General features: G+C 34.5%; 1 protein-coding gene across 3 annotated transcripts in view; it reads right to left on the bottom strand.

Annotated features, from left to right (window-relative positions):
* The window catches only part of kuz (zinc-dependent metalloprotease kuz), a 126,321-nt gene extending 111,308 nt beyond the window's left edge, over positions 1-15,013 (bottom strand). For all 3 annotated transcript variants that reach the window (XR_011046543.1, XM_068387406.1, XM_068387407.1), the window contains exon 1: positions 14,822-15,013. Coding sequence is in view for 2 of the 3 variants with exons in the window: in XM_068387406.1 (XP_068243507.1) it covers positions 14,822-14,882 (61 nt within the window). In the remaining variant the exon portion in view is untranslated. The remainder of the gene's footprint in view (positions 1-14,821) is intronic.
* Between the last annotated feature and the right edge of the window lie 6,247 nt (positions 15,014-21,260).

Genomic DNA, 21,260 nt, shown 5'->3' with positions numbered 1-21,260 from the left:
GCAGATAATAAATAAAACAAGCCTTTGACAAAGGTTAAGGTTACGGCGAACAAGCAGAGAGTCGATTTGAAGATATATCGGCCAAATATATATACTCGGAATTATGTTTTCTTTGTATTACTGAATTTCATTATTTATTATGAAATTGTTTTTAGTCTAAATTGGTCATTACTTCTCATATAGTTTATTCATTTCCTTATTTCCTTTCTTCACTGGGCTATTTTCCCCGTTACAGCCATTTGGCTTATAGCATTCTGCTGTTCCAACTAGGGTTGTAGTTCAGCTAGTAGTAGTAGTGGTAATAATAAAGTATTTATTTCCCTGTTCCCTTTCTTCACTGGGCTATTTTTCCCCGTTACAGCAATTTGGCTTATAGCATTCTGCTGTTCGAACTAGGGTTACAGTTTAGCAAGTAGTAATAACAACAATAATAAAAGTATTTCCTTATTTCCTTTCCTCACTGGGCTATCTTCCCCTGTTGGAGCTATTTGGCTTGTGGCATTCTGCTGTTCCAACTAGGGACATAGTTTAGCTAGTAATAATAATAATAATAATAATATTTTACACATACGACTTGAGTCTATATTAACCTACAATAGCTCAGTTCACCAAGAGAAATCCTTTATAGTGTTCAAAGTCGTTTTTACTGTAAATATTTATACAGGTAATATACAGTGACCCTTTATTACATAAACAGAACACCATCCGAATAGGTTCAAATTATTGTTTACTCTATTATAATGAGAGAGAGAGAGAGAGAGAGAGAGAGAGAGAGAGAGAGAGAGAGATAAAAAAAATTCATATTGGGATATAGTATTAAACATGTTTCAGTTGCGTGAAAATATTAAAATTCTCTGGAGGACAGAGAGAGAGAGAGAGAGAGAGAGAGAGAGAGAGAGAAAAAATTTTAAGACACAGGATCAAAGTAAAATTCCGCTTCTAATATACTACATTGAGAGAGAGAGAGAGAGAGAGAGAGAGAGAGAGAGAGAGAAGCTTTGTCAAAGCTGCGAAAAACAAAGTACGTGGCTGGAATAAAAAAAAGGATCTCGCTTTGTTGGCCTTGATAAATTTTGTCACAAAAATTTATCACAAAAGATGAAAGGCAGGAATCTATTCGTAATCTCAATAAATAGATACGGATTAAGTAAAAACATTTTTGTCAATAAAAAAATAGTTATGAACTTACACACATTTAATAACTAAAATACATTCTTTCCTGTCAAAATGAGCGACTTTACCAAACGTATGACTACTAGGTCTCTCCCGTCCAAAGGGTAGGGGGGAGAGGGAGTAGTCATATCCAAGTGGGAAGGGGTTCCCCGTGAAGTAGTTAAGAAAGGGGGGGTGGAAAGGGTTGAATATGTGTTTGTGAATATATTTACCGGTCATATTTGACGGTCACTTACACTACAAATATATATATATATATATATATATATATATATATATATATATATATATATACACTATAATATATAAACGATGGACTAACGAACTATGAAAGTGCAGGTGTGGACTGGCACAAAGAGACCACAAACAGATGCAAGTGGAAGGACATGTCTTAAGCCTTTGTTCAGCTGATGATATACATTGAGAGAGAGAGAGAGAGAGAGAGAGAGAGAGAGAGAGAGAGAGAGAGAGAGAGAGAGAGCAAATATCACCTGGTGTGCTAACTGTCCAGAGCGAGGCTAATTCTCTCTATGGCATTTCGTGTCCTTTTCAGTAGGAGCAGATAACCTAGGAATATTTTTTTTTTTATTGTTCGGCTTTTATTGTTATTACTCATATTTCAGCGATAAAATCTGACAGTCTAGATCTTATGCAAAAGTTATGTGAATACGACAAACATTTATATATATATATATATATATATATATATATCTATAAAAGTCATACTTGGTGGGAGGGGTTACCCCGAAAGGTACACACGGAAACCACACTTGCCCACAAATTGCCGAACCAGCTGATTGTAGTTAGGAAAGGGACAAGGGGTGTAAAGGGTTGAACCTGTATACATATATATATATATATATATATATATATATATATATATATATATATATATATATATATACATACAAACATATTTATTCAACTGAATCAACTTGTTTAAAGGTTTAAAAGCCGTTCATGAATGCCAGAAGCAAGGGACAGTGACATTTCCCTAAAGACTGAACATATATACATGTGATCAGCGCCCAAGCCCCAACCCCCCAAAGCTAGGACCAAGGAGGGCCAGGCAATGGCTGTTGATGACTCAGCAAATAGACCTATAGACTCCCACAAATGAGCCCCACCCCCCATCCTCAACTCACAAGGATGGCGAGATTGCAGCCACCAAAGAAACTAACGAGATTGAGGGGTACTCGAACCACAGTTAGGGACGTTACCACATCGGCCACCACAACCCTTATTATAAATTGGTTCAAAGTTCAGGTGATCTCGTATATTGGCCTTTGGTTCTCATTATAACCAGTTTAAAAAATACAGAATAAAACATTATACGAGGAAAAAAAGACCTGATCTATAATGATGACGGACAAGCAAGACAAGTGCTAAAGGTACATAAAATAGCCACAGGTGTTATGAGTCACATACTGACACGTAACCTCTGGGAGAGAGAGAGAGAGAGAGAGAGAGAGAGAGAGAGAGAGAGAGAGATTAATATTATCAGGATACTGTGTCAAAGTAAATTTCTACCTTCAATATACTAGAGAGAGAGAGAGAGAGAGAGAGAGAGAGAGAGAGAGAGAGAGAGAGAGATTAATATTATCAGAATACAGTATCAAAGTACATTTCTACCTTCAAAATACGAGAGAGAGAGAGAGAGAGAGAGAGAGAGAGAGAGAGAGAGAGATTAACATTCAGCAGGATAGCCTACACTCCTACTGTATCAAAATAAAATTCTACCTTGAATATACTGCATGTAATACATTCCTAAAGGAAAGAGTTTAGGAAATAAACGGAGAATAGAGGACACACTACTGTATCTATCAACTGGAAAGTCATAACACCACAAAACGAAATTGTAAATATCTTGTTTAACTGCACAATTGTAGTTATCTAATTCCTAAAACATACAAATCACCTTTCTTAAATGTTGCACTAAGCTTAAAGACACACTACTATACTATCAACTTTTGATAAATCAAAGAATGATAAGTTATACTATTAAATTCTGATAAATCAAAGAATGCTAAATTGTACTAGGCTATATGTGCAAACTTTTCCTCAACTAGTGGGTGTCACATTTCCATACACACTCGGGCACACTGTTCTATCTTGTTTCTCTTTCCCTTGCTATGTTAAAGTTTTATAGTTTATATAGGAAATATTTATTTCAATGTTTTTACTGTTCTTAGAATATTTCATTTTTCATTGTTTCCTTTCCTCACTGAGCTATTTTCCCTGTTGGGGCCCCTAGCTTATAGCATCCTGCTTTTCCAACTAGGGTTGTAGCTTAGCATTTAATAATAATAATAATAATAATAGGAAATATTTATTTCAATGTTTTTACTCTTCTTAGAATATTTTATTTTTCATAGTTTCCTTTCCTCACTGGGCTATTTTCCCTGTTGGGGCCCCTGGCTTATAGCATCCTGCTTTTCCAAGTAGGGTTGTAGCTTAGCATATAATAATAATAATAATAATAATAATAATAATAATAAAAAATGATAAAATTCACCTTTGAAACACAGAAGGTCCTAACTTACTACCTTGATAGGTACCAAGAAGCTGGTTGTAAGTCGAATTGTTTGCAAGTCGAATTTTATTAAATTTTGGCCTACGAGAGTCCTAACCTGAATCTGATGCCTATTATCTCCAGCTACGAAACTCATCAAATACTTAATTTTACTTTTAGGGGTTTATTTCTCGCCCTCCACCAGACACTAAGAGTCTGTTCAGGCGGGCCTTGGGGTGTGAAAATTTCTTTCCAGTTAATATTATGCTTTGTATCTTTTCAGTTATTCGCTACCATTTGTATTCAGGCTTAATAGTTTTCAGATCACAGTCATAACACTTTCCAAAGAGAAAAGTCTTCAGGTTTTTCTTGAAAAGTTGAAATAGTTGGGTCTCATATGAAACATATCAGGTTATTACAAAATGTAGTTTTGCTTACTGTATTTAATGATATATTATTTCATTACAGTATTTCTTTATCTTATAGTTACTGGGGACCTCCAGTAACTGACATTCTAAACCTCTCCCTTATAAGAAAAGAATACATAACGCCATTCACACACATCATCTTTATTCAGTTTGAACCCTTGGTCAATTAAAGCAAAGGCCACTGGTGTTGTCAAGGGTCACTAACACCCACATGGACTAAAGGTTTTCATAACTAATACATTAATCCTGGTATTTATGTATAAATATCAAACAAACCGAGAGGATAAATATACCAAACACTTTACAGGGTACATTGCAGTACAAAAATGACATAAGATTAATGTATAGTATTTTAAGTAAAGGCACATGGCCAAGAGAGCCAAATGTCATCTTGAGCCGGGACATGAAAGAGAAAAAGTCTTCTAAAATTATCGTAGCATTCTAAAATAAAATAAAAAATTAAACAGATGATTAATGAGAGCTTTCCCACATTAGGCTAATAAAGGGAAACTTGAATAGAGCATCTTAAAGATAACTTTGCAGTTAAAACATGCCAACTCTTAGTCTTGTTGACACCACCTGGTAACTGGAGGACAAAATGGGCTTGAGGCATGAAAGTTAGAAAAATACCCTCCAAGCTTTTTGAATCATAAGCTGAAAAGTATTGAAGTATTGAACTAAATAGTACAGTAGTTACAAAGAATATCCAGTGTCCTCATCTCCTTTCCTCAGTGGACTGTTTTCCCTGTTGGTCCCCTTGGACTTATAGCACCCTGCTTTTCCAACTAGGGATGTAGCTTAGCTAATAATAATGATAATAATAATTCAGTGACAAATTCCTTATTCTTTAACTTGTATAAAAGGTGCAACATATACTAAACTCTCAGTTCTCCAGTTTCTACAGTATGGATGCACTGTAAGGTAGTTTGTCTGAGTAGACAATTTGCTATACCTACAAACTTCATACACGACTATTTTCAGATTTTAAGCCAAGTCTGGATTATTTTGTGATCAAAATGCACAATATAGCAATAAAGTAGTAGATATGGGACACTTCAAGCTAGACATTAAGCAACTAAGATCCCATAACTCAATAATTTTACCTTATTCTTCATTCAAGGCATCCTAGAGAGCTAGGATGTTTAAGAGACAGGTAAGCTTTTTCTCTTTTACATCTACACGACTACAACTACTGTGTGACTCAATCCTGCAATGAATAGGGATGCAATCATTGTATCAGTCAACAATCCAGTATAAAGCAATACAAGATCCTATTTATTCTACGCTCAAAAGACAGTACTGTACATTTCAATCAATACAGATTTAGAGCAGATTCCCTCTACAATTATTCAGTCCAGTTTGGACTCGCATGGAATCCCAAACTGAAACTTTGAAAGTACAATATTTGTCAACTTTCCAGTAAAATCAAACAATATTTTGACAATCCCTTTTAATTGGCAATATTTACCAATCTAATTCCTTGACAAATGTCAAGAAATTTCTCTAAATCCCAATATCTAGTCAGTTTGATACAACCATGTATAGATGCATAAAATGCAAATCCATTCACACACAGCACTCGAACTTCTGTGGATGTTGGCTTGTTGACTCAGCTCATATTAAGTACAGAGCATACAGAAAATACAGGAACTGCTGATTCTTGTGGACACAGCATCGGTGAGATAATAGCTACAGGAAAACAAGTACAGTACTGTACAGTACTATACAATTACACAAAGTATACTATAATACAGCAGTTGGCTCTTCCTTTCTCTCAAAACAAATCTGATTTATTACTTCCCACTTGCACATAAAACCTTTCTCAAATAGAATAAAGGTACGTATAATATATGACATTTACCAGGTCACCAAATCCTGGTACCTTACCAATCTCAAGCAGATGCTCGACAATGCAAAATCCTAAATTTATTAATGCTAGCATTGTTATTTCCTTTATAAAACCTTACTTTTGTACAGTGTTGCTTTCCCTATTGGGGTCCTTGCGCTTTTAATATTCTACTTTTCTACCTAGGGTTACAGCTTAGGTAGTAACAATAATAAGCAGATGACTGGTTTGCAAGTTAGCCTAAATAGGTACAGTAATATTATTATTATTACTTGCTAAGCTACAACCCTAGTTGGAAAAGCAGGGTGCTATAAGCCCAGGGGCTCCAACAGGGAAATTAGCCCAGTGAGGAAAGGAAAAAGTGAAAAATAAAATATTTTATGAAGAGTAACATCTTTAAAATAAATATCTCCTATATAAACTTTAACAAAACAAGAGGAAGACAAATTAGATAGAATAATATGCCCGAGTGTACCCTCAAGCAAGAGAATTCTAACCACGGTCCAGATGCTATAGCACTACCCAAGACTAGAGAACAATAGTTTGATTTTGGAGTGTCCTTCTCCTAGAAGAGCTGCTTACCATAGCTAAAGAGTCTCTTCTATCCTTAGCAAGAGAAAAGTGGCCACTGAACAATTACAGTACAGTAACCTCTTGGGTGAAGAAGAATTGTTTGGTAATCTCAGTGTTGTCAGGTGTATGAGGACAGAGGAGAATATGTAAAGAATAGGCCAGAATATTCGGCGTATGTATGTAAAGGGAAAATTAACCGTAACCAGAGAGAAGGATCTAATGTAGTACTGTCTGGCCAGTAAAAAGATGCCATAACTCTCTAGTGGTAGTATCTCAACGGGTGGCCGGTGGCCTGGCCAACCTACTACCTACCTACCTCTGAGATTGAACATCCCAGAACTTGAACAATTTGATGATCAAACAATACTTTTAAACTTTTTTGCACCAGAGATTGAACAATTTGAAAGAACCTGTATGGGCCAACATGCTTAGCCAAGGCAAAAGAGACATCCGAGACAAAGGTGACTGACCCAGTTTACGAGTAACTCTTGCCAAGTTCAGACCAGCGAAACATTGTTCTGTTAACTATTTTTCTTAATTTCACTTATTTTAGGGTTTATACATACACAATGGGTACAGTATTGAAAAGGCGGAAAGGTGTCCATGAGACTTTAATTTCCAGTGTACGGTATACAGAAATCAACTATCTGCACGCCTTTGACGAAAAAAGAAGTCTTTAAAGAAGCAAACATGGCAAATTGAGTGTCATCTCTATGTAAAAAGATGCAACACCATTATGGAAGTTGAAAAATTGCCAATAATTTGAATAAAGGAAAAGCAGTTGGCAGGTGACACCATGTAAAAGAAGTAGTAAATACATTTAGACTTCATCAAAAATACTCCAGAAAAAGTGACAACGCAGATTATAGTGTAAACTCTAGAGGGTAGCAGAGGTTGGTTTAATAAATTTGTAAAGTGGCATTCAAATGGCTGCAGGTTCTGACAAAGCACCTTCTGATTAATATTTTTTTGGAAAAAGTCATCCAGATAAGGCAGCAGCACTAAGTCGTTTCATATAACTCTTTAAAATGGAGGAAGAGACAATCTTCTCATGCTCATTTTTTTTTAGTAAAAAGGCTCCCAAGTGAAGCACAATGCCAGGGCTTGGTAGCCTATTGGAAAAAACCCTGCTTAGTAATCAGCTGGACTAGAGGTTTAAGCCCCAAGCCAGGCTCGATATTTTCTCCTCGCATCTTTAACTTCAACATCCTTGTGAACTAAGGAGAATGGGGTTAGGAGAGCCTGTAAGTCAACCTGCTGAGTCGTCAGCAGCCATTGCAGTGCCTTCTCTGGTCCTAGCCTGGGCAGAGAGGAAGGCTTGAGCACTGTCACTGTTCTTTGCCCCTGCCATTCATGAGCAACCTTTTAAACATTTAAAAAGAGGCACAAAAGAAAACAAACCCCAGAAGGGCAGTTACCCCATGTGTTTATGGAGGGGAACTCCCCTTGCAAGTGATGGTAACACTACCTCCCAACTCCTCCACATCTTCCATTCACTCTCCACACCACAGATAAAGTGAGGCACTATGTTCATTCATTCCACAGTCATTCATTTCCTATATCAATTATATCATTATTTTGTAAGAGTAATTATAACTCTTAATGCTTTTATGTACTGTAGTATATTTCAATATTGTAAACTTGTGTAAAAATGGCCAATAATAAAGTATCCTTGGAAAAAGAACCAATCAATACTATTTCCATTCATTCTTATGGGGAAATCTTGATTTGGTATTCAAAACCTTTGGAACAAAATTGTGTTCAGTCTACAAAATACTACGGAGAATGTTTAAACATGACAAATTTGGAAATGAACAGTATTTTTCCTAACTACTGTATGTAACCTTGAGCTATTTACAGCAAAAATATATCTGCTCCACTGTAAATAGCAGAAGGGTTTGTATATAGTACCAGAACAAGTGACAAATTTGAAAAATAATTTTTATTATTCCTACCTATGCAACCTCTGAACCATTTACAGTGGAAATGTATTCCACTGTAAACAGTGAAAGGATCTGTATACAGTGCCAGAACAAAGCCATTTCAATAACAACAATTAACTTTAAGGGAAGAATTTCAACCTTATCCTGACTCCATTGGAAAGCAGTTTACTAGAAAAGCAAAGGTTGAGTCTAAACACGATGATGAAACGGATTTGAATGACAATACAGTACTGTATACCACAGTAACAAGGGAAACCAATGCAACCCTTGAGTATGTATAGGTAATCATTTGAAATTCACGAACAGCCACACTGTTTCTAAGCAGATAATACCAACAAAGCTTGAAATAATACCTGTACATACAATACTGTACATCAAAAGAACATCGATACACAAAAGTGAAGTAATTATAGCACCATACTGCTATAACTGTACCTTTATTATACTGAGAAATTTTCAACTTGAAATACCCAATTCATGGAAAAGTTACAGTGCAGTATTATCTAAAATATAATAAGAGTTATCGTTCTATTTATGTTACTAAGGCCTGCACCAATCACTCATTTAAGTAGAATTTGTTCCCTACCCAAAAGCTATCAACCACAGGAGTTCATCATTGCGACATTAACAAGACCTTTTCATCCAGATGTCACAGTTCCCAACACAAAGTGCAAGAAGTACAAAACAACAGCAATGCATTCCCACTAAAAAGAATTGCCGAGAGACAATACAAAAAAGACATTCAAGTCATCAATGTTTTGTAACCAACAACCATTAATTAGGATAGATCATTTTAATATAACAATGATGTTATGCATACTATGGTATCAAACAGTATTTATTCTTACAACAAATTGAGAAAGTTTAGAGAATGACTACACCACTGTGTACTTTAACAATGTTTACTTGCCAGAAAATTTTAAGGAAAAGAAATTGCTAATAATAATAAACTCAAAATCATGATCTGGTATGTTTATAATGAAGAGGACAAAGTTAGTTAATGCATTATTTGACAAGATGTTACCAAGAGCAAAGTTTTAATATAATAGAAAGAATACATATGGTCATTTCAGAAGCCTTCTACAAGAGGAACTGCTCAAATAATTCTAAACTGTGATCCTTAACGATAATGGTAACATATGTTTCAATGAGGCACGCATGACATGTGGGCCTATGACATACTGTATCAAGTACTGTAGGTATATACTTGTTTGATCCTACTTACAATATGTGGTCACATTGAGAATGAATGTACGTTCAAAATGATGGCAAAGTCTGTTAATATTGTGGTGGTCCTTACGATACAATGGAAATGTACGTACATTTAAATTGAATTTAACTGCAATAATGTTCAAGCACATAATGCACATAAAAATAACAGCGCCTCTAAATACAGATCATGGATATGACAAATGTTAATATTTCTAATTTCATTATTTTTTCACATCTACAGTAACTGCTGATTGTCTTTCATTATAAACAATATGGGCCCTTCAGCCCCAAGGTGAAATAGAAACTGAAAAGACACTACAAAGATCCATTAGTAATATGGACAGTGCATCATGAGAGGCACACTAATTGCAAGCTTCCCATCGGGATATCTTAGGGTAACTGTGAGGTCGGCCATTAAAGAAGTGGAAAAACATAGGCCCTGAACACCTTAATAATGGAAAATAGATTGCTAAATCACTGGCAAGGAGAAATATTTCCCATTACAGGGTTTCTATCATTGTTACTAGCTAAGCTACAACCCTAGTTGGAAAAGCAGGATGCTGCAAGCACAAGGGATCCAATCGGGATAGATAGCCTAGTGTGGAAAGGAAGTAAGTAAACTAGGCTTATAAAAGAAGTACTTAATGAATAATTTTTTTTTTAAATATCTTAAGATCAGTAAAAATGGTAAAATAGGTGTCATATATAAACAGCGAATAGACGGTTCAACATAGAAATAAACATCCGCTTCAACTTTGAATTTATGAAGTGCCAATAATTCAACTGGCCGATTATGAAAATCCTTTGGCTATCTGGCTACAGCTGGTATAAAACCTCTAGAATACTGTGTAGTGTTGAGCCTTAGGATAGAGAAGGCAAGACTGTAAGAATTATCTGCATAGCTCATATTACATATAGGATGGTGCAGTCTGGCAAGATCTGAATGCAAAGGATGTCAGAATTATGGGAACTCTTGAGCAACATGCATAAAGAACTAAATGAATGAGTGTGCTAGAGGTTATTATCCATATCAGTTATCAGATATTTAATGAAAAGCTGGTTATTGCCCAACAAAATAAGACAAGATTCAGCAGCTGACGACCAGACAGGAGAACTGTACTTAAAACATGGTAGCCATGAGAATAAAAATATTTCTTCAGAGTAGATAGATCACCAAAAACCTTTTAAAAGACTTTATCAATCAGCCATTTTTTCTACAAATAAAAAAGTAAATTTGCAATCAAGAATCACACCCAGAATTCTAAAGGAGATTTATGTGATTAAAGAAATATGATGTTGCGGAGCCCCTGACCTCAAACCTATTTACAATCATACTTCGAGTTTTGTTAGGATTCAACCTCATGCCCCATAATTTACACCATGAACCAATTTTAACTAGATCTCTATTTACAGACACGGTAACCCCAGATCTACATTCAGGAAATGGAATTAAAGCAAAGTGAGCACTGTACCATCATTTGCAATGAACTTGTTTTCTAAGCCAAGCCATTTATCATGTGTATGCAGTATGAGAAATAATGGACCAAGAACACAACCTTGAGGAACAGCAGATATTACATTCCTAAACCAATTACGGTGCTCATCAACAACTTGTTTTTGCAGGAAACAGTGTAAAACATTCAAGATGTGATTATAAAATCCTTAATTCTTTAAGCAGCATAAAACTGAGAAAGTAAAGAGTATGAAATTCATGAAGTCCAAGATGAAATACATTAAAAGACTAACTGTAGGCCATATATCATGATAGTGTTCTAATGCTGGCAACAGCTTAAGGGGAAGCTGTAATTTACAAGTTCCGCAGATATGTTATTGTCAAAATGGGAGCCAGCTGGATGACTCACACTATTAAAAGAAGCAGGCAAAGACTACTTTAAATACGGAAATAAGGCCTAACGATGTTCTTTCATGAAAGTGGTGACATTGGTTTTATAGGTTAAAATGATACGAAATGGCTTGATTGTACGGGTATGATTGATTAAGTTGCATTATATGGCGCTGAATGACCTTTGATATCCCAGTACTTGGCTTAAGGCCTAAATTTTATACTCACTTTAATTTACCAGTGATGAAATAAGACTTAGTGCTGAAAGTAAACAGGTTACAAGCGAACTCCCACCCTTTACCAATGTCGAAACTAAGCCAACTGCTGATGTACATACAATTATGACAATGAAGATCACAAATGACACAAATATAAAAAGGATACAGATTTGTACTGGGATCAGGTGGGGGCTATAGCACACAATAAAAACAATGGTTATGATAGTTTGTGAACATTCTGCCCAGTGCAAGGGTAATCCGAAATAAAAATGTTGATACTGGGTATTACAAAACTACAATATGGACAATTCATTGTCATGCCTTAAAGGCAAAGAATGAAAACAAAATGTCTTTATGAATGAAAATAATCTCAAAACACCAAAAACAAACTGAATAATGGAAAATACCTTATAGAATATCTAATAATTTTCATTTAGTATCATATATAGTTCATTTATTTCCATAGGCCTATTTCTCTTCCTCATTGGACCACTTTCGTTTATTGGAGCCCTAAAGTTGTAGCATCATACTTATCCAAATAAGGTTGCTTAGCTAGTACAGTACTATTAACAATATCAATAATCATAAAAGATAAGAAAATATCAAAGACCTTTTGATATACTTTAGTTGGCTCACACAACAGTATCTGGATCATTCATTTGTTTTAGCTAATCACCTATGAATGACCTTAGATTAAATAAGCCACATATTCACTGTTAAAATAATCATACAGATCACAAGAAATATTGGATAAACTATAAACATGCATCTGCTTCAATTTTTATATTTCCTCTTTTATAGTTTATTCTTTATGTCTCAATTTGTTATCTATACTGAGGTGCTCTATATATATATATATATATATATATATATATATATATATATATATATATAAATAAAACAAAGATAATTATAATAATAAAACCTATATAATTCTTATAATAACACTAACAATAGCAATAATGAACTCTATAATAAACAGCCCAAGGTTCGACTGGGACAAAATTCAAGACTTCATTTAAAATGTAATTTAGTAAACAAGAGAAACAGCTCTTAAAACATTTTTGCAATATCAATGAAGCCCCTCTAGCAATTACGTAGAGGGTCATTATATAAACCTAAAAACGGTGTATTTAAATTACTTTGTATGCAAACTTGTCGTTCTCTGAGAGAGAAATAACCACAAAAATAACCCTAATATATTTCGATATTTGCAAATGGACAAAAATGATAAACATCAACAAACTCATTTTTAGTCACAATGTATTTTTTTAAATAAATACAACCAAATAGAGTAATTAAAAGTAATATTCAAAATAGGCCTATCCAACATTACATAAGTCAGTTGTATTGCGTAAACAATCTTGAGTCTATTTGCATAATTTGAACATCAACAAACCTTTTTTAAGTCACAATGTATTTTTTAAAATAAATACAACCCAATTGAATAATTACAAGTAATATTCAAAATAGGCCTACCCAACATTACACAAGTCAGCTGTATTGTGTAAACAATCATGAGTCTATTTGCATAATTTGAACATCAACAAACCCTTTTTTAGTCACAATGTATTTTTTAAAAATAAATACAACCCAATTGAGTAATTACAAGTAATATTCAAAATAGGCCTACCCCACATTACATAAGTCAGTTGTATTGTGTAAACAATCTTGAGCCTATTTGCATAATTTGAAAAAGAGGTTAAATTGACCTTTTAAAGATCATTATGAAAATGTCCTTAACAAAGGCGGAACTTATCAGTCAAGCGACAGGGCAATATAGCGAGTAGGTTGCTTTGTAAATGTGGTACAATATAACCAATATATGTATAACCTAACCCACAAGTCATATAGCATCAATAAAGTAATTTCAAGACACACTATAGTTAAGGGTATTAGACTCTTTAGCTACGGTAAGCAGCTCTCTTTAGGACACTCCAAAAATCATACCATTGTTCTCTTGTCTTGGGTTAGAGTACTCTTGTTTGAGGAACACTATTCTTTGTTATTTTTCTTCCCCTCGTTTTTTTTTCATAGTTTATATTAAGAGTTATTTAAATTTTACCCATTTTCAACATTATAATTGTTCATTACTCCTCTTGTTTATTTATTTCCCTAATTCATTTCCTCACTGGGCTATTTTCCATGTTGGAGCCATTGGGCTTATATCATCCTGCTTTTCCAACTAGGGTTGTAGCTTAGCTAGTAATAGTAATAATAATAATAATAACAGTGATAGTCTCCATATTATCATTACTAGGTAAACTACAACCCTAGTTGGGATAGCAGGATGTTATAAACCCAAGGGCTCCAACTGGGGAAATAATCCAGTGAGGAAATGATATAAGGATACAGATATAATAGTGTTGTAGTTTAGCTAATAATAATAATAATAATAATAACAACATCCATATTATTACAAGCTACGCTACATTCCTCGTTGGGAAAGCAGGAGGCTATAAACCCAAGGGCTCCAACTGGGAAAATAGCTCAGTGAAGAAAGAAAATAAGGATACAGAAGTGTTGTAGCTTAGCTAATAATAATAACAACACCAGCATTAGAACTAGGATACTCCCAGCCAACATACGCTTACTGCCCTCGCCGTTAACCCGACCTTAGCATAAGCAGGACATCTTTAAAACCCACATTATAGCCAAGGCTTGTTGTCATACACACCAAAAACAGCCCTTGGAACAGAATGCGTTAAACAAAGACGAAAACATTCCCAGGGATGTAAAATGGCCAAATAACTCTTTTAAAAAGACAACCTCGAAGGAAACGAAGGAAAATCGATGATGGTTTTGCCTTTAATACATCCTACAGCCACGAACAAAAGACTTCGTTTTCAAACAGACTTTTAGACATATTGAAAAGAACAAAATCTGAATTACGTAACCAAGGATATTTATGGGGTCTATAAGGTCAGTGACTGAAGCCTCAGTTGAAGGATGGAGTAGAAGGCCAACAGAGAAGAGGTCTTCATCCTCATATGATGGAGGAGGAAGGGAGAGAAGGAGGGGGAGAGGGAGGGAGAGTATACCGTATCAACAATAAAAATCATCAAGTCCTTACCTTCTACTCTCAGCCAGAACGTGACTAGCAGGTATAACCATTGGTAGATACATAATCCCATTGTTTTTTAGGCACAAATACTTAATAATTCCTTAGAACTCAACATATAGTCCAATATTTACACTAAAATTAACACAGACACTCGAAAACACAACCTGCTCCTTCTCACTACCATCGCATACTGAGTCTGACAGACTGCGACGTTCGGCGAAGTAGGATGAACCGAAGCTGGAATTGTTATAATCTCGTAAATTTCGCTAAATGTGAACATTTTATCAATATTTAGTTTATATATTTACATTTTCAAATTATTTTCAATTTATTCTAAAGTAAAATCCATGATTTACAAAGGAAAGGAAAAATAAGTACCATAAAATCGAGCTCTATTAGAACGAGCGTTTTAAAATTTAATTTCTTTTGTTCTTGGTACACAGTTATTTTATTATTATTACTATTATTTTATTATTATTTTCAAACTGGCCATTGAATTATAACTAAAAAGCAAAATAATGTTTACAATTAAAATAATTCGATAAATGTACCCAGAAGTAAATATTAATTTAAGTATTTTTCTTATACTGTAACGTAGAAATATTTCAAAACACCAAACGCCTAAGTCTTAATTCAAGCGGGTTTATTCATTGTAATTTATGACAATTTTAAAATAGTAATTCAATGTGGTGTTATCGTAAGCAATAAGGAATTTAACTATTCAATTTTCTTTGTTAAACAGAGAAATAAAATTTCAGCCAACGAATCTACGCTACCATGTCTCTCTTGTTTCTTAATATCAGCCAATTTTACGTTTTAACTTCTTGAATTTCTAGATTTTCATTATATAATTAAATCATTCAAAATATCGATGAGATGCAGATTAATCTTTGTCATTTTAATTCCTACGATCTGTTTACAAAATGAAAGATCGAGAGAAAACGAAATTTCCATTTTCTATGACAGCCACTACGGCTTGTTTTGGTTCTAGAAACAGATTTTTGGTCTAAAAACATTTCATTTTCCAGTTATTGATTGGTCAAAATGATCTTTCTAAATTCATGTATAAATTCAAATCTACTATGATGTGTGTCACTATTTGACTCCCAGGGAGGAAAAATAGTTTTAAACCAAAACACTTCAGTCTTTGTTCAAAATAACAAAGAAATGTCAATTTTAATCCCATGGCTAACCAAAAACCTGCAGAGTAAAATAGATTTATTTATATGACATACGGCAGAAAAGTACGACAACTTATTAAAAATGTACGACATTCCCCTTGGTTCTTGAACCAACGTGGTCAATAAAACGAAACACTAAATTAAAGATCATATGTCAAATAACCCTTTCTTTGTTTTCCCTCATGTCGCGTGCAGAGGGCATTTGATTACGCATTTCTCAACGGCTGCTCCCACAACCTCGAAATCACTATGACAACGACAGAATAGTTTTCATATTTCACATGCGACATTGCTGGGTACGTTTCCCTTAGGCCGTGTGCCTAGCTTTCTTTGTCGTGTACCTCTCTCTCTCTCTCTCTCTCTCTCTCTCTCTCTCTCTCTCTCTCTCTCTCTCTCTCTCTCTCTCTCTCTCTCTCTCTCTCTCTCTCTCTCTCAGTTGCATTTAAACCAATATTGACAGTAACTAAACATTACAACCATCAGACAATGCCACCAATGCCCCACGTTTCGATTTATCTTACAACAGGTTGTAATTTTCCAAGCGGTAATTTCTTCGTTGTGCTTTTATATAATATTTATAATTCGCACAACAAGGTGTTGATTGATTTATCTAATTATATACAACGCCATCACATACATATACAAGCAAAGGAGTGAATAATGAAAATGAAAATAATAATTCTGACTGAGTTTCGTAGAATATTTCACAAAGAAGCATTGTAAATCCCTGTCTGTGACCACGTGTTCGCGGTTTCATACAAAACCATCTGCAATTTGGGATATCCTGTTAAACCTGATAATAGAAAACCCGAGATATACCGTATTTCAATTGATATATCAAAAGAATTCAGTTAATTATAGAGCGAATAGAGAGGAAAACAGATATTCCTTTATACACTAGAACAAAGATGACCCACAACGTACTGTGATATGGAGAATAAATAGGGTACATCCAAAGCCTCGGTACAGCTTACTGCTGGGTTAGTTTTAAGTACAAAGAGTAGTTAACATCTGATGAAGCCCAGGGGGGGGGGGAGATGATTTATTTGAGATGACTGTTGAAACATTCTAAACTTTTAACTTACTCTAGGTTATATAATTTGGGCCACCTGGCACAGCACTGGGGTAGGGAAGGCCAATCAATGCTGAGGGAAATAAGAGGTTGGATAGATAGAAGAAAGGAAACTATGGAAGTAAAATGGAAGGCTAATAGTGGATGTAGTTGAGGTCCAAGGAGACGTTGCAAAGATCCTTCTTCAATGTCTAGGCCTACAGTGCAACACGTCATAAGCGCTGATAGTAGTAGGCCTAGGCTACTACCCCTGACATGGGAATTCCTTTTAATTACATTGATCTATATCAATTATATGACATTTCTAGCAATTCACTTTCAAATGTCCTAACATAATGAAGCATTATATGTGTTAGAGATGAATTATATTAATGTCCCACTGGGGTTTTACAAATCAACCAAGATACGAACGTTTTGAAAAGATGTGGGAGTTGAGGATGAACATACTAATGCTGTTTTCTATGTGAGAACAAAGGTGCAGCAATGAATATTATTTAGTCATATCCTTATTCCCCGATAAAGCTATTGGAGGGTTTTTTCCTGCTGTATTTACACACAGATATATATATATATATATATATATATATATATATATATATATATATATATATGTATATATATGCATATATATAAACATATATATATATATATATATATATATATATATATATGTCTTATTTATAACTGTAATCGAACAGTTTAACATGTTTTTTCAAAAAGGCCCATAAAAGAAACACAGGAAATATGAATAAATCACACTATATTTCGGTCAATAAACATCGACCCTCTTCAGGATGTAAAGTACAAGTGAGGCTTACAGTGTTGTTGTTGGGGTATTAAAGCCAACACTTGTTGTTGGCACGGGCCTTTCCCTTGGTTGGCCCGTAGGATAGGCTTACAGTGGAGAGTGACGGTTTATATATGAAAGCAAAAGGGTGTGTTCAATTGTTCTATAGTTGTTATAATTGCTGGAAGGATTAGCCAAATTTAATTACATCCAGGTGCGTGTTCTTATTGTTGAGCCGCTTGGAGGAAGTCTTGACCTCTGATGCATGTCTGGTGGCCGGTCTCCGTGGATTATCTTCTTAATGATAGGGTTGAGAAGAGTATTGTCCACTGTGTCAGCTTTCCATTGGCCCCCACATAGGTTCATTGTGTTTGATTGATTTATGATGGCTGATTCCAGGATTTTCCTTCTGTACGGACAGGTACTCTTAAAAAGCAAAGACGACTCACTCCAGTTAATCTGGTGCCCTAAATCCCTAAGGTGAATGAAAATCCCCGAGTTTTCATACCCATATCTAACAGATCTTTTGTGTTCGGATAATCTTTGAGATAGCGAACGGCCAGTTTGCCCAACGTACACTTTTTCACAATCCCTGCATGGTACTTTGTAAACGCCGGATTCTATCTCTCTTTTATTTTGATAAACATTAATAAGGGCGCTTCCTATGGTCTTTGGATATGAAAAAACAAAGGGGTTCTCAGTTTTGATATGATTTGTTATATTTTTAATACCTTCTATATATGGGAGTTTTATCTTATTTTTAAAATCTCTTTGGTTAGTAACATCATGATCTTTATAATATATCGTGTTGGCTTTGTTGATGGCCTTTTCTATGACATACGTCGGGTAGAATAGCTGGGCGAGTTGTTTACGGATGATTTCAAATTCTTTATTTAGGTAGGCTGGGGAACAAATTCTCAAACCTCTAAGAAATAGATTGCAAGCTACTCCAATTTTTACAGAAATGTCGTGTCAAATAACGTTTTCTCTTTCAATGGAAATTTTTACAAACAGAAATTTGGTTGTAGTATGGGCAGCCCGTTATCTCCAATTTTAGCTAACCTCTACATGGAATACTTTGAAACAGAAATTTTAACAACAATTAAACCTACAAACATGGTTTGGCAACGCTATGTTGATGACATTTTCACATATTGGGATGATAGCTGGGGAGATTTCAATATATTTTTCAATAATCTAAATTCCCTAGTCCCTAGCATAAAATTTAAAACTGAATGGGAAAAAGATGGAAAATTAGCTTTTTTGGACATACTAATTATAAGGGAATCGACGGGGTATAATTTTACTGTGTATAGAAAACCAACTTTCTCTATTTCCTACATTCATTTTTTTAGTTATCACGACATTTCTGTAAAAATTGGAGTAGCTTGCAATCTATTTCTTAGAGGTTTGAGAATTTGTTCCCCAGCCTACCTAAATAAAGAATTTGAAATCATCCGTAAACAACTCGCCCAGCTATTCTACCCGACGTATGTCATAGAAAAGGCCATCAACAAAGCCAACACGATATATTATAAAGATCATGATGTTACTAACCAAAGAGATTTTAAAAATAAGATAAAACTCCCATATATAGAAGGTATTAAAAATATAACAAATCATATCAAAACTGAGAACCCCTTTGTTTTTTCATATCCAAAGACCATAGGAAGCGCCCTTATTAATGTTTATCAAAATAAAAGAGAGATAGAATCCGGCGTTTACAAAGTACCATGCAGGGATTGTGAAAAAGTGTACGTTGGGCAAACTGGCCGTTCGCTATCTCAAAGATTATCCGAACACAAAAGATCTGTTAGATATGGGTATGAAAACTCGGGGATTTTCATTCACCTTAGGGATTTAGGGCACCAGATTAACTGGAGTGAGTCGTCTTTGCTTTTTAAGAGTACCTGTCCGTACAGAAGGAAAATCCTGGAATCAGCCATCATAAATCAATCAAACACAATGAACCTATGTGGGGGCCAATGGAAAGCTGACACAGTGGACAATACTCTTCTCAACCCTATCATTAAGAAGATAATCCACGGAGACCGGCCACCAGACATGCATCAGAGGTCAAGACTTCCTCCAAGCGGCTCAACAATAAGAACACGCACCTGGATGTAATTAAATTTGGCTAATCCTTCCAGCAATTATAACAACTATAGAACAATTGAACACACCCTTTTGCTTTCATATATAAACCGTCACTCTCCACTGTAAGCCTCACTTGTACTTTACATCCTGAAGAGGGTCGATGTTTATTGACCGAAATATAGTGTGATTTATTCATATTTCCTGTGTTTCTTTTATGGGCCTTTTTGAAAAAACATATATATATATATATATATATATATATATATAATATATTATATATATATATATATATATATATATATATATATATTATATATATATATATATATATATATATATATATATATATATATATATATATATATATATATATATATATATATATATATATATATATATATATATATAAAGAGAGAGAGAGAGAGAGAGAGAGAGAGAGAGAGAGAGAGAGAGAGAGAGAGAGAGAGAGAGAGAGAGAGAGACGTATTTCTATACTTGATTTGATTTTTACTGAGGCCAAAATCCCTGGAGACTAAGATCTACATATTCTATTAAAAAATATAGATAAAGAACAATAATTCATTTTGTTTAAATAAAAGTATGTAATTTTGCAACTTCATACCAATATAAACTAGAGGGATACTCAGTAGAGCGCAGACCTCCGCCACAGTAGCTTATATCTCGACCTTGACCTTTGACCTTAACATGTATTAATTGGTGTCGATTTTCACACACTCAAATATGAACTAAGTTTGAAGTCACTGTGACAACGGTATCCAAACTTATGGCTGATTACGTGAATTTGACACACATAAACAGGGGCGAAAACATAAACTCCTTCCAACTTCGTTGGCGGAGGTAATAGATACATATATCAAATAGCTACATATATCAAAGCTTGTTTCTCGATAGCCACGTACATACAGCTGTGGACATTTCTGGCGATCGTAAGAACTTCATTGTATAGTACTACATCACCAAAAGTTTATTATTATTATTATCATTATTATCATTATTATTATTATTATTATTGTTACTATTATTATTATTTATATTATTATTACTATTATTATTATAACAAGCTAAGCTACAATCCTATTCGGAAAAGCAGGATGCTATAAGCGCAAGGACTCCAACAGAAAAAAAGCCCAGTGAGGAAAGGGGATTAGGAAACAAACTACAAGAGAAGTAATAAACAACTGAATTATAATATTCTAAGAGCAGTAACAACATTAAAATAAAACATTCATATATAGACTATAAAAACTTAAAAAAAGAAATAAGATAGAGTAGTGATCCTGGGTGTACCCT

The sequence above is a fragment of the Palaemon carinicauda genome, chromosome 14, assembly GCF_036898095.1.
Source record: "Palaemon carinicauda isolate YSFRI2023 chromosome 14, ASM3689809v2, whole genome shotgun sequence".
NCBI classification, from domain to species: domain Eukaryota; kingdom Metazoa; phylum Arthropoda; class Malacostraca; order Decapoda; family Palaemonidae; genus Palaemon; species Palaemon carinicauda.
The sequence above is the reverse complement of the archived record's forward strand: the minus strand, read 5'-3'. Positions and strand labels throughout refer to the sequence as shown.